A 15,494-nucleotide genomic window follows, 5' to 3' on the forward strand; every position below is an offset into this window, starting at 1 on the left:
ACCAGAGAGTGCTATTTTTTTTATTACCTGGGCATAAAGTAGGCAGCCCTTCACTAGACCAGTTCCATGCATTTGGTAAACCCCATCTTATTCMCAACTCCCTCAGCACATTTCACTGCTCTTTCTCACCTTGTTCTTTCTTACCTTGTGAATTCCCTGCTTTTGCTGACATTTGTGAAGGCTTATGTCTAACAGTGAAATAGGAAAGCAAAGGATTGCATGGACAATCTGATGCATAAAGCTTAATTAAATAGCTACTTTAATAAAGCCTATTATTTGACAGGTTATGCCCTTCCTACGTGGGACAACATCTAGTGCTTTAAAGGCATTTAAAACAYAGAAATACACAGAAGTGTGTATATATGTACGAAAACATTACAAGTCTTTCAGTCAYAGAAAAAGTTTGAAAAATTTCTATTTATAAACTCCAAAGGGAATTGTGCCTATTATTATGAATAATTGGTTACAGTAAGAACAATCATGTGTATTTCTCACCAGAAATAGGAGGACTATTAAGACAAAATGGAATCTTTGCTGGTTTTTTAGTCACATCTCACTTATCTCACATACTTTCAAAAGCTCTTATGCAATGTAGGTTGAATTAGACGACTTGCCATTTTGAGGATGTTGAGCTCGCTTACCTACCTAGTAATTTCTTATTATTTGGTAATAATGGCATTTTCTTCATTATTTGAAAAGATGGACAGAAATTTTCTCATTTACTAGAACAACTGACTCACTTTGAAAGCCAAGTGATGGTTTTGTTTTTAAAATGTAGTTTTCCAAGTTGAGATTAATTGAAAAAAAAAAGAATCTGTAGACTGGCTTTAATCTGACTTTCAGGCAGCAATAATGAAACAGCAGATTTTTTTTTGTGCACTTCTGCATTACCTACAAAAACTCTGCAGAAGCTATTTCAAGCATTTTCACCCAAACTCCACCTTCCAAATACAATATTATAGAATCAGGCAATATGACAAATAGGAAAAAAATAACTGGAAATGTGAAAGGAATTCACATAGGAAAGCAACGACAAAACTCATGAACAATTGAGGACAGTTGTTAATCGGAAACTAGAGATGGGTTATTTACTACCAGAAATATGCTGTATAAAAAAAAAGGAAAAGAGATGCAGTGCTTTGCAGGTCTCTCCAGATCCCTGTATAATTCAGTAGTAAAGAATTATCAAATATTTAAATATATCAGTAATTGCATATTTAGTAAACTGTTGCACTCCCTTTATTTTCATGCAATGAATAGGCCCAAAACTAAAAGAAAGGAGTGAACATATTCTCTTTTCTTGTTGCCTTAGAGAGTGCCAACCATGTATAAGCCTTAACATAAGCTGCAGGTTCACAGCCAATGTAAATTCACATTTATATTACTACTTCAGAAAACATGACTTATAAAATTAACTTTGGCAAGATCCTTAAGTTATGTGGAAAAGGCTCTTAAGGCTTTCTCTGCAAAGGTCATTTACCACCAGCTCTATCTGAACAAGGGTCTTGGGTGAGGACAAACARCTACGAATGACAGTCATGGTTACATTCAGCTTTGTTCCTTACTTATCAAGTTACAACCACTGTAGTAATTAATTCCTCTCTTCTAAATCATTGGACATTGTGTGTATATCTGTTACTATAGATGACATTGAGCTCTTAGAGGCTCTACCAGGCAAATGATATSAGTTGTTCTGACCAGAAACGAAAACTGGTCAAACTGAAAACAATCAAGACTGGTCAGTCTTGATTTTCACACAGAGAGACAATGTTAAAGGCACAGGCTGCCAACAAGTGCACATTCACAGACTGGAATATTAAGGAAACCTGCGTCTGTGCTCTCAGTGCCCTATAAACTGCAAATGGCAAAGCCCAGGTCTCCTGCTGGCTTTGGGAATTACTTASTTGATTTTAGCACAGAAAACACTGGAATGGTTGACTTTTTAACAGCTGTAGGTGGATGCAGTTCAAGGCACTTCAGGAGAGTGCTGCCTGCAAAATTTTTGGCCGCCAAACCAACTGCTATTAGGAATAATTTTCCCGTGATAAATCTGGGGTTATGAGGCCAAATTTGCATCCTGCCCAACTGGTCTCTACCACTTCTGAATCAAAAACAGCTGGAGTCAGGAAGCATAGTTAGAGCTGCTTGTGTCAACAACTGCCATTTATCCTGTTTTTAAAAAGCAAGTGTCAAAAAATGACCCTGTGACTCCAGCATATATTAAAAATACATTCAGTGACACATGATGATAATATATAATGGACAATCAGTATGAAAAATATTCTAAGCCCCTGCTGATTGTAYTCAGCAAGAGCTAGAAATCACCAGTACAAATACTGAAGCCCCAACAAGTTGGAGACACTGCATTCTTTGACCTTTAGGGAGATACTAACAGTCACATTTGGTCCTAGGAAATACACCTTAATTTGAGAAGATGAGTAGGTAAAGGATACCAAAATAATACTSCACTGAGCAGTTTATCCAGAACTGCTATTTTCCTTGTCACTCCCCTTTTAACGACCAAAATTACCTCTTAAGTAAAGACAGGTTACCTCTCACAATTACGAGTACTAACTCAAAAGATTCTGTCACATTGGTCACATATCACTCACAGGAAAAGATTTTCCATGACATAGTTGTAATCAGTTCGACTGCTGTCTGGCAAGAAGCATGCTGCGAACACAATGATAGCATTTGGACCATCACCATAGTATCCTGTGGAAAAAAAAAAAAAAGAAAATGCATTTTTATCTTTGTCAAGCCTTTTAACAGGACAAATTTAAAAAGAAGTCTCTAAGTCCTGTGACAGAGCTACTATGTCTACAGCTCAAGCTTACCAAAATGCTTCACACCGAAGGAATGAACTACCATAAAGTGATAAAAAAGTAGGATAGTCAGCTAAACTGAATTCTCAAAAAACACACATAGTACACTATTGGTAAACTTTTTAGAGAGACCAGCAAAAAACCCTTCAAAAGCTTCTGCTTTTGCCTCATTGCAGCTCTATAACAATCATGTTCTGAATGCTGACTTCAGACTGAGGAATAAAAGGCGCTAAAGACAATATCCTACATTTTTTGTCCTGCATAGTTTGAATTGTATTTCACAAAGTCATGCAGTCCAGTCTCAGCTGGCCTCTGCAGCTCCAATGGCTTTAGAATATTCCAATTATGATTGCACCCGACTTTCCCTTAAAAGCTCCTAGAGATGAGTTAAATCCTTTGCTGCAGGTTTTGTATAAATTACTTTTTAACCTTGCATACTCCAGTTGTCCAATACTGGCATTCCCCAGGCCACATCACTGCCTMATGATAGCTGTAAACCTTCAAAGCTGCAGCACTACCATTCCACGGTCCAGGAYAGCTGCTTATTATCCAAAAGAAAGTATTTTTTCCCCATGATGGATTAATGTTGGTTAATCTTCTCCACAATCTTTTGCAGCTGCTATGGATTTTCCATATTTATCATTAATAATAAATGAAAAATACTGCTGCATTTCAGTTGAAAGTTTTACTTAAAGTACACATGCAATTGGGAGGCAGGTAGATACCACTGGCGGCGCAGAGACAGAAGATGGATGTTCTCAGAGACATTTGAAAGCTTTTTGAGTCTAGAAAAGATTGAGCACGAGGGAGAGATGGTCATATATGTGAAGGGAACTTCAATTCTCCTCACAGATAGGAACATACTCTGGAAAAAAATGAAAGGATAGTCCTTTCCATAAGGAGATTTTAAGACTTTTACTTTAAGAGCTTTCTGGATACTAGAGAGCAAAATCCAAGCTTAACTAAAGTGCTCATGGAACTCCAGTCCTGTTTGAAGCACAAATTATTATTCAGCTAGATTATTTGGAATTGTGCTGGTCTTGGCTGGGAGAGAGTTAATTTCCATCACAGAGGCAAATATGGGGCTGTGGTTTTGATGTGCACTGAAAWGAGATGGTTGGTAATATAGAGATTTTTTTTTTTTATTGCTGCACAGTGCTCACAAAGCACCAAGGCCTTCTCTGCTTTTCACCCCACTTCTGCTGCCCCCACCCCTCAGGGAGCAGGCCAAGGGTGCACAAGAACTTTGACTGGGAAGGGGACACTGCCAAGATATCTGACCCCAAATGACCATATGGATATTCCAGACCATATGGCATCATCCTCAGGAGGGGAAGAAGGAGGAAGTAGGAGGGGATATTTGGAGTGATAGCTTTTGTCTTCCCAAGTCACCCTTACCTGTGATGAGGCCCTGGTCTCCTGAAGATAGCTCAACASCTGCCTGTCCTTGGGAAGTGGTGAATGAATTTCTTGTTTTGCTTTATTTGTGTGCACAGGTTTTGCTTTACATATGAAACTATCCTGATCTCAACCTCAGACTTTACTTGTTCTTATGATTCACCTTGTGGGAGTGAGTGAGTGGCTGTGTGGGGCTTGCTTGCCAGCTGGGTTTAAACAACAACAGGAATAAAGCCATATTTCTCTCCCTATCAGGTTTATAAGGAGAGAACTAGGGAGGACATTTCCTTATTTCCTTCCTTCCATAAATTTAATAAAATCTTAATAGACTTTATATCATGATGCCATAAACCAATCTGTCCAGTTGGCACAGGAATTTGGCAGTAAGGGCACATTGTGGCAGGTGGGTCCAGTAAATTACACAGCACAGTTTGCAGTTCATGGAAAGCAAAATGATTATGTGCAGATGCTAACTAACAACACACAGAAGGAAAACCCACAGATAAAGCTAAGCCACTTTTCCTCACACATGCTTGAAGAGAAGGAATGTTCACCCGAGGGACAAGTGCATTTTAATTCATCACTAAAAGCCAGTAAAAGCCATTTCCCCAAAATCTCAGCCTAAGAAAAGAGAAAGTTCTTTCAGAAATTTCTCTATTGGCATATATTGAAAACAATCTAAACCCACACTGCCAAGTCTACTCTCCCCTTTCTTATTTTGTGACTACCACCTAGATCCCACATTTGTTGTTATCTGTCTTTTGGCAGGCAAGAATGTTCAGTAGATCTCTGAATCATCAAGAGACGCTTGACTTAATTTCCAGTTGACTAATTTTAGTCAGAACCTATTACTGTTCTTGAGCTTAAAGAAAAGACTCCTGGCACCCTAAACACTAACGTATTGCTAAAGAGAGCTTGATACACAATGGGCCTAGCTTTCACAACTAGAAACTGAGCCATCTGAAGTTTCCCTCAACAGAAGTAACAAAATTATTTTGTTTCCTCATCTTGTATCTGCCACTTCATAAACACAGAATTTGATGCAGTCCTTAACTTGCTTCGGTTTGCTTAGATATCAGGAAATATTTCCAGTTTAGGCAGTTTCAGGCTGAACCTTATTGTTACATCTCACACTGTTTGTTTAACAATGATTAATGCTATTGACAAGCACCCTTTCGAAAGCAAACTTAATGGTCTTTGTCTTACATTTCAGTAAGCTACCAAATCAAAATGTCAAACATGTAAAATTTTAATTCAAATTATTTCATACTGAGAGTTGAGCTGAATTACCCAGTCTCCCATTAAACATTAATTTTTCACAAAATAAACATATATGATATGATATAAACATATATGTCAACATCTAGGAAATACACAAGTTTTTACTGCAAATGCATATWGGCTAGTTTACAGCATACAAAAATACACAAATAAACAATATTAGCAAGGCCCCAAAATATTTTGTGTTTGTTTCCTAAATTAAGCCATCTGTGTATATTTGCTAAACTGTGTCTGAGGTGTCACCACATTCATAAATCTTTGATGGTAGTGTTAGTGGAAAAATGCTTGGAGGCTTAAACATCTTTAATAATTGTGATTAAACCTCCTGTACACTGGCCACTGTGAATACCTGTCGGCTATAATTTAGCTGCTTTTAATGTAAAAATTAACCATAATTTATTTATGTAATTTTACCAGATAGAGGCTTAACACTGAAAAAATTCTACTTTAGTATTTTAATATCTTTAACTGATGCTGCAGATAAACAACATTGTGACAAAAGCACCCCCTTATAAACTCACAAATCTTACTTCTGACGTGCTAAGTAGCCTGCCTCCGTTTTTCAAGAATAAGACAAGTCATTTTAACCTAATGCCTTTCTTAATGGATAATAAAATGTCCCCCAAAAATACAGAATCCAAGATAATCTAAACCTGAGATACCATAGAAAAGGCACTTAGAAAGCTTTGTTTCATTTTCTTCCTTCAACCTTTATAGAAATATTTATCCATTTGAATTWATTTGTACAGAAGTGTATTACCAACACCAAAACTATAAATTCTCTGAGGAAGCTTGGAAGCAGATGAGCAAATGAGAAAATATAGCAAGCATGGGGAGTAATTTTTTTTACTTTAAATGTTTTCTTTGATATGTTATTTAAGTATCATTAACAAATTATGTAAAAACATCCCATAAGCCAGTTCCTGGTGAAATGCTGCTGACAACTACAAATGGCAGAAAAAATAGCACAAGGTTAGTAGCCAGATGAATGTAAGCCCCAGGGAGAATGATCTTTTTTCTTTTGCCACTTGTTTAGATTAGTGAAACCACATACATCATTCAGCAAATCACAGAACATTACACTCCTTCATGCAAAAGCTTTTGTCAAAACCTACTAAAAAAGGTTTTCAAAATTTTAATTTGCTGTAGGCCAAAGGTCTTTTTCTTTGTTCAAAACAGTTTTAGCCTACAGTGACCAAATCGTTCCTGACACATATATGTCAGGATACTGCATCTGAAATAGCTTTAAATATAAAATTCTTATTAGCCATTGCCACATTGAGTTGAAATCCAGGTTGATTTCAGCCAAGACTGAAAAACTAAATTCTCTCTCCCCCTGACAGTACGATAACTAAATGAAAATAAAAAGAAATCATGATCAATAAAGCATATATTTTTTTACATAWATTAAAAAAATGCTTGCAACTTCTCCTACCTCCATGTGAAATGACCTTTTTGTATGGTTCAATGACTTTCATATCAATTCTCTGTTCTTGTTCTCCAATAACCACTGTTCTCCATAACCTGTTGTCCTCTCGCTCCTCTTCAGCAGTGTACTCTGGAATTGATTCAGACTCTTCCTGGGAAGCATCCTTAGCAGCAGCCTGGTCTTCTGAAAAGTAAAACTGTACGTATTACCCCTTTCTGTTAAAGTTCTAAATACTTTTGCGTTACATATATTTGAGAGGGATGACTGAAATTCACTGGATTTTTACAGTGCTGCTTTAAGAGCAGAATGTGATAATCTGACAGTCAGTAAACGAGAAGATTCCATTTTTTGAAAGACTTTTCATCATTATGAAGACAAAAAAAAAAAAAGCAATTATCATCACGCAGAATTCCACAAAGGGATTTTTGCATCCAGTTGGTAAACTGTGAGGCTGCAATAACTACAGTTATTGCAAGGTAGGCCTTCTAAAATCTGTGTTGCAGGCATGACAATTATGTTAAAAAAAAAACAAAAACAAAACCAAAAAATAAGCATAAACACAACAATACTTCCTGTTTAGAGAACTGYCAGAGAGCTACAGCTTCTCAATTTTTTCCCAGTTTGTCTCCAATCTGTTTACATCCACTATCACCAAATATGAAGAATACTCATCTTCCTCCAAATCAGTCATGCTGACTCCTCATATAAGCAGAGTAGTTACCTCCCCCTAGGATTGACTGAAGTTAAATACCATTTCTCTCACAGATGTGAAGTATAGAGCAGCCAGGCGGTCTGACCCATTCTATAAGCACCCTAGAGACARCACGCACGCACAGTCTGCAGACACAATGACCACCAAAAATTAACTATATGGCTGACAAGTGACTATAAAGTCTCTCCACTGAATACCTACTTTCAAAAAATCTTGTGAGGTAATACATTAAATCTAAATACATTAAATCTACATAAATTTTCATGGCACACTGATCAGATTCTTCTCAACAAATTTAACTGCATTCCAATTTTTTCAAATTTAATGGCTGTTYACAGAGAAAGTGACATGAAATGTGATTATGTCCACAGCCAAAATTATTTACTTCCCCCTTTAGCGTGGTTATGATACACTGTGTTTTTCATGGGGGAAAAAATTGCCTCTGTTGTACTATTCTTGCTGAAGCACCTCTGCCACATGCTTCCATGTGCATATTATTCTTTTACCTTCACAGTAAAGGTTCTGTAAATTTTATGCATGACACGTATTTGAAGCAAACTATTGTTTTTAAAGCAATATTCTGGCTCTGCAGCAATAAGAGCAGAACTTGAATTGCAAGTCAAATTCATGGCAAACAATGAGTGAAACACCTAATGACATACACATCTGTACAGAAAAAGCTGCAGACATCCTATTTGAAAATACCAAGGAGATCTATGAGAATAAACTACGAATAAACTAAGAAAAGCAATTTTAAATGACAAGAAGTAAAGAACACCATGTTTCATAGGTGCCCTCAAACCTTTCTGTGTATTGGGCTACCTACAGATGCACCACTTTGATTAATGCTGCTTCTTGAACTACTCACAGTAAGTGAAGCATATGATCCCTAAAACACACTAATTTATCATAAAATTAAATCAGATATCTATGAAATCAGGAATATGATAGTATACTGTATATATACACCACATATATCTACATAGAAGATACATGCACATATACATAYATGTACTAATTACTAATTTGTAAAACTAACTTCTCCATTAAAACCTATCAATAGTATCACCAAATCTGTTAGGCACAGCAAGCTTCTCTAAGCACACAGAAAGAGATTCTAAAAAATACAGGTTGAGCACATATTTATTGCTACACTAGAAATAAAAAAGTCTGAATTTCTATTGCTGCCTATCTAATACGAAATATAATTAGAGAATTATACTGGGAGAAGGAGCCTCTCTCTGAGGCAGATTCCCTCATGAACAATGAAACCTCTATTTTGCTTAGTTCCTGCCTGCTGGAATCTTGAAAGAAAGGAAGAATATTTCACCTCCTACCTCACTGTCTAACCAGCCAGTGAGCTAAAAACATATTCAAATAAAATKGTATTGATGGTGGCAACAGGGATGAAAAAGCTAGAAATACATAYACATGAACCTATAATGTGATCACCTAAGCCTTTTTTCCTTAGGAACTCCAAATAAAGCAAGCTTGAGGAGATCTTAGGTTGGAAAGAAGGACAGTCTGAATAAAGGTGTGGTTTTTTCAAGTATGGTATTTTGAATTGGTTTAAGAGTTGATGCTCAGCAGATTATATATTGAGGAACTAAAGTATATACTCATGTCTTTTTCGGGGCATAATGCTTGTGATGGTTAACAATGCATTCAGCCTTGAAATACCACACATTCTGTGACACTGGGAACAAGCTTACACAACACATAACCCCACTCCCTCCAAACCTAGAYACCTTAGTGCAATTTTGTATGTTGTCAGTTTTGCAAAAGTACTGTTGGTAGCAATACAAAAGCTGTGCAAACTCTGACAAGCCATTCCAAGGGAGCCCATTCCTGTAAGGGCATAGGGTCTCCACAGGATACTATTAGGCAGCTCAGGTACTTTTAGAATAGATATATGGGATTATCAGCACAGGCTAGGATGACTGTATGATAGAAAGAATGTGACTGAGGCAGATAAGTGTAGCTGGCAGAACAAATTTTAATGAAAAGAGGCTGGGCTAGGTAACTGGCAGACCAATGCTGAAATTGTATTTGGGGTTCAATAACTTTTTTTTTGTTGGTGATGAAACTGCAGACAAGGGAAAATGACTAAGATTCTGATAAAACTTAGGATGTTGAAATTGGATACATAAATTAAATTATTTCTTTTTATAGAAATATTTMTTTCTTTTTATAGAAATGGCCTCTTCCTGATAAAGTAGCTCTTCTTTACTGCCTGGAGTGTTGATTTTGCAGAGAAAGATGCACCACTGTGAAATTCAGAAAGAAAATAAGTATCTGCATAAAAAATAATAAACACTYGTACTTTATAAATAGTGCTGATTTGAGAGCCGGCTTTCACTGATGGTTCGTATACGGTTTTCAGAAATGCAAATTTTATGTCATCTGAAGCAATAATCATAAAAGCTAATTTCAGAAACTAGCATGGCTTCCGAAAGAGATTGTTGGAATGTATGGTATTAGTGACAAAAAACCCCATTGTGTGAAACTGATGAGCAATCAACCTGAAAACAAGTGAGGCGCTAGGTTAAGACAAGTACTTTGGTATTTCTGCTCTTATCTGTTTTCTTGCTTGTTGCAGTTGCGATGATTCTTCTTCATCATTCCTTTTAACAAATGGGTTTCAGTATTACTTATAATACAGTGACATTTTTCAGTGATGAGGTGGACCCCTTAACAATGATAACAGTCTTACTTTACTCTGCTACCTTTTGTAGTTCAAAGGGACCTTCAACAGTCTGATCACGACAAAAATCACTGYTCTCTCTGGTCTCAGCAGCTATGTTTTCCCAGTATTTACTTTCCGGGGTTTGGCAGCAGTTAGAAACATTGAACTGTGGGAGATTGGGAGTGCTGGTAATATCAAAGTGCATACCAGCTAATAGTAGAGTAAGGAGTAYAAAGATAGTAAAGTCTGTTGACCATGCAAATAAGCCTTCTGCATTAGTTCCTATGACTATAACCTTAGCTATCAGATTAACATTATACATAGCTAACGTCTTTTATTGCTGACTTCTTTCGATAAAATGCTGATTTTTTTTTTTGTTTTTGTTTTTGTTTTTCTTTTCTACTCTTTTCTTGGCTCATCTCAGTGGAAGACATTTTTWTTATTAAGTGTCTGAAAACAAACTGCACAACTGTATAAATGTCACTCAAACCACACAGACCTGAATCCCTTCACTTAGGAGTTTGAAGAAATTGATCCAGTTTTAAGAACCGAAYGAATGATCACAATAGAAAGCAGCAAAACACTGGGAAGAAATGCTTGCTGTCAATACAACTGTTACCAAAATCACTGGAGTTGAATTTAATTACTTGAGGGCTTAAAGRCAAAATCCGTTCTATTGCAGAAAGAGACTTTTCCTCTCACATGCTGGTCAAACCAGTCTAAGCATGTGAGCCCATATGTGTGTTAGTTTTAACCTTGGTTGTAAAATCTTCTAACCATCAAGCAGCCCATCACCACACTCTGCATCTACCCATAAGGAAATCGCCCTCCTAASGAGAAGTAACATTAGAGAAACTCATGCATGACTGTGTGCAGAGTAATGCTTCTTTGGCAATACCATTTAAAATGATGCAACTGTTCTTGTATGTTCCAGCAACCTCACTAGCAGCAGACAAAGTAAATGCATGGGAAAATTCAGTTTGAATGGATCCATTTTTAAAGTTTCTTTCTGCTCTAGGTAGCAAAATGTTCACTCTTATTTTACCCTCAAATAGCTTATGATCTGTATGTATTTACATCAGCGGTTACAGTTCTCACATGTTTTATAAGATACTAGCAAGGAATAGGAAACACCCTATTTTGTACATCATGAAACTAAGTAAAGTGAGTGAAACTTTCACATTCATATTTCTCTGAGAGAAAATCATTAATACGTGAAGGAAGAATGAAGTATCCATTGCACATGTCAGGGTGCACCTATATTGTACAGCTAGACCTGTTGAAAAATGACATTCTAATTAGTAGAATGATAAATTCTATTTGTTCCATCAGCTGAGCTAGCATTATCATGCCATACACACACTTGCCACACCTCAGCTTTCCTATCATGAGAATATAAAGTAGACCTTTCTTCCTAATAAAAGACCTCCCAGCACATTGTTCTACCTTGCTTATGTACTCTTTGGTGCAGCCAGCATATTTTGCACAAAATTATACTCCTAAATATGACTGATTAACTGTAACCTAGAACTACAAGAAGCTGCAGTTGGCTATAGTGCTCTCTACAGCAATGGTCAACAGCTTTCCCCTTCTTCAACAATTGTTTTCAGATGAGTYCTGTGGTACTGGACTTGGAATTTCATTCTCCCTAGGTAGTTGCTCTTACTTTTTTTTTTAAGTCAGCTGTATTATTTCTTTCTACACTGAATAAATAGAAAGATAATTCTTTAAACAGAAGGAATAAAGATTAAAAAATAGCAGACAGTGAAAATACTTCAGTGCTTGGCATTAACTCTCAAATGCTTTAACCATACTGATAATCTGAAAGACATGAGACTGATCATGTGAGTAGTAAAAAAAGAAACAGAGATGAACTCAACATTTACAATCTAGAATGTTACCTTGTCCGGTGTATTCAAAAGAATCTGCTTCATCAGGAGTGTCAAGGTCATCTACATTAATGTCAATTTCATCTGGTGTATCCAAATTATCATCAGAAAGTACTGACCCTTCACTCCGGTCCAAAGAGAGATTGATGTTTGGAGCAGTGAGCTTTATCCTTCTGGGTTGGGAACCATTAAGATCAAGAGAATTGGGAGGTTCTGAATTAAAAAAAAAAACAAAACAAAAAAACAAACAAATAAAAAAAAACCCAAAACCCAAAAGCTTTATCTATTCCACATACAATTAATCTCCCAAGGACACAAAAATGACCTTTAAAAACATTGGAACAAATCAATTCTAGTGACACCATGACATTTAAGACCATCTAACACAAAATACGAATATCAACATTCATGTTAAAGGAAATAAAACAAAAATCTAAAGGAGCAGCAGATGTAGCTCAGAACTCTTAAATTATGCTAAATCCAGATTCACTTTTTTTCAATCATCAGACAGAAATCAGGTTTTGAACATGCTCTGACCCAGAATGTTTATGAATTTAAAGAGTAAATAAAATAATTTGAGTTATTAATCAAGACATTACTGAGTCTTGGGAAAATTCATGACTGAAAAGCCTTTGTAAATATTTATTTTCTTATGCACCTGGTGCTGATTTKCAAATATTTATGTCTTTAGCTTTAACTGTACAATATGTTGCTCAACACAACAACAAATAAAAAAATCTCTGAGGCTCTTAGCCAGTGCTAAATAGAAGTAGTATTCAACAAGACAAAAGTTAGATTACCTTTGCTCCTTGTCTTTGCCTTTTATGGCACATTTCAAGTTAGTTCACTTAGACAGTATCCAAATATAAAATACATAATACAGATTATGAAAACTTCCCGAAGACCAAAAAAGTGTTAACAATGCACAAGAGAAAATGTGACACTACAATTATTATTTCTCAGGTAAAGAAGAAAATTGACTAAATAAAGCAAACTTAATGCTTTTTTTTTTTTAACACTGAACTGATTATTTACCAGCATAGAAACATCATTTTCACTGCATAATTAAATGCCACAGAAATAAGATACAATTAAGAAAATGAGCAAGAGTGTCTCTCACCAGGTCTCATCTCTGTAGAATTGGGACTTACAACACCCTCAGCTAAGGGGATGTCCATTCCCACATCCTCTTGTACCAACCTGAGAGGTAAAATATAAAGTAAGATCTTAAAGAGATGAACAGCTTGTGATATTATACATAAGTGAAATTTCCTCCAAGAAAGCCAGTTCAGAAGTCTGATCGCAGAACTGCTGTGAGAAATGAACACAGCTGTTGCAATTGCACTGCGCTGTTCTTACCCCTAATTTATACACACTTCTGTAGAGCTCTTGGAGACTACAGAACACACATACCCACTTTTATCAAGACACAGCACTGAATAGTGACAGGCTGGCAACAGCAATATTTCTCATTTTATACAAATGAAGTTTGTCTTTGATCATGCAGCAAACTGGACACATCACTGCAGGGAGCTTCAGCTACTCTTGGTAAAGCAGTGTATTCATGACTGTGCATACAGTTACTGTGTAGCAAAAACAAGGTTGGTTTTTTTTTTTCCTTTTTCTGGTATCGTTTGTATCTTAGAGGAATTCTGACTTGAACCAGTAACACTGATACAGTTAATATGCCACACTGAGAGAGTCTGGAAAGTAGAAAATTGAGAACTAAAAGTATATCACAGATTTTCAGACTTAAATGGCTGCAAAGTATCTCACCTAGTCAGCATTTTCAGGAAGATGCTAAGTGACATTTTACTAAGTACATACATAAGACAAGGAAAAGGCGCTAAGTGATGAAAATAGCAACAAAGGTAGTTAAATGTTTAAAGCAAAATGACTTGAACTGTTTCTATGTCTACTTGTTATTCAAATATTTCACAAAATACTTGCTGGAAGGATGGTTCAACTGCAAACAGGAAACAACATTTTGCATTTTCAAGACACACTTGACAGCTTCCAAACTATTTGCATTGAAAAGGTATGACTTCAAGAGAGCTTAACTCACTTTATCAAAATACTTGCAGCATTTTATACTTTATTACTGTTCCAAAATCAGTTTCTTTTTTTTTCTTCTTTTTTTTCCACACAAAAGCTAAAGAACAGACCATTCTTACAATTTGACCAACAGAAGTGTGATGACACCAGTGATGGTACTTTTCCCTATAACAGCATTAGCCAGCTATGCTCTGAATGATTGAACAGATCTGAATAGGCATGGCTTGTTGCTCTAGCCGTTTCTTCTTGCGCTCATAGTTTGACTGTCCAGACAAGACCTTTTGGTCAATCACTGCAGCAAAGTTTTTGTAATTTCTTGTTAATGCCACATAAATGATATATAAATATGCATATGTAGGCTTCTCAGTGCCTGAAGCTGAAAAAGATCTTTACCTGCAGCCCTATGAAATCAAATTCCCACATAGACAGACAAACTAGTGAATCCCTGTTTTCCATGAGACTATAGAGAACACAGACAATTTAAAACTATGGTCAAACATGTTTGTGCTGATCAACTTAGAACCAAGCATTGTCTCTCAATAAAAGCTTATTTTACTGATTTGATTTTATCCCCACATACTGTATAGTGCATCTTTCATAAAAACAGAGATGAACAGCTTAATGATTTTTACAAAACATACCAATTCTGGAATAAGTTTAATTACTGTCAAAGAAGGGTTGAAACACTATTTCTCTGAGAATATATAACAGAATAGCGAAGAAATTAGACCAAACTATCCTGCTCATGTATAAAATGAAGGCACAAATTGCCTGTAAGGTACCATTTCCTACCCACCCGCAACTCTGCAGAATTATCTGTATTCAGAAACACTGAATAACATCACAATTTACATAGGAAATGTAAATGAATCGTTAGAGTATTTGGCCTTTTTTTTTTTTTTTTTGGTGTCTATGCAATCCATAGTAACATATGTGTAATGAAGTCTCATTCATTCATCTGAAGTAACTAGAGACAAATCTAAATTCTAAAGTGCTGTAAGTAACATCTGCCTAAGTAGAAAGGGTGTGGGGAAAGGATGAATATTTCTAACCCATTTTAAATTAAGATTAGGATTTTATGTGGGGCTTTATTAACCTTTCCAAAAATAAAACCATGAAGAGTTTTTTGACTAAAGCAGATCAGGACTAGTCAGATAATGACTTATGGGTACTCAAGGGTTTACATTTCGGTTGGGCTGAACAGGGTTTTGGTACTGTC

At 36.1% G+C, this 15,494-nt stretch overlaps 1 protein-coding gene across 5 annotated transcripts in view; it reads right to left on the minus strand.

Moving 5' to 3' along the window:
* Positions 1 to 15,494, minus strand: part of PRUNE2 (prune homolog 2 with BCH domain) — a 127,169-nt gene that overhangs the window by 11,416 nt on the left and 100,259 nt on the right. For all 5 annotated transcript variants that reach the window (XM_057365555.1, XM_057365553.1, XM_057365552.1 and 2 more), the window contains 4 exons: positions 13,341 to 13,420; positions 12,233 to 12,433; positions 6,940 to 7,116; positions 2,613 to 2,715 (listed from right to left, as the gene is read on the minus strand). In XM_057365555.1, the coding sequence (XP_057221538.1) occupies positions 2,613 to 2,715; positions 6,940 to 7,116; positions 12,233 to 12,433; positions 13,341 to 13,420 (561 nt within the window). The remainder of the gene's footprint in view (positions 1 to 2,612; positions 2,716 to 6,939; positions 7,117 to 12,232; positions 12,434 to 13,340; positions 13,421 to 15,494) is intronic.

Source organism: Malurus melanocephalus, unplaced genomic scaffold (genome assembly GCF_030028575.1).
Source record: "Malurus melanocephalus ecotype Western Australia unplaced genomic scaffold, MMel_1.1 scaffold_54, whole genome shotgun sequence".
Classification (NCBI taxonomy): domain Eukaryota; kingdom Metazoa; phylum Chordata; class Aves; order Passeriformes; family Maluridae; genus Malurus; species Malurus melanocephalus.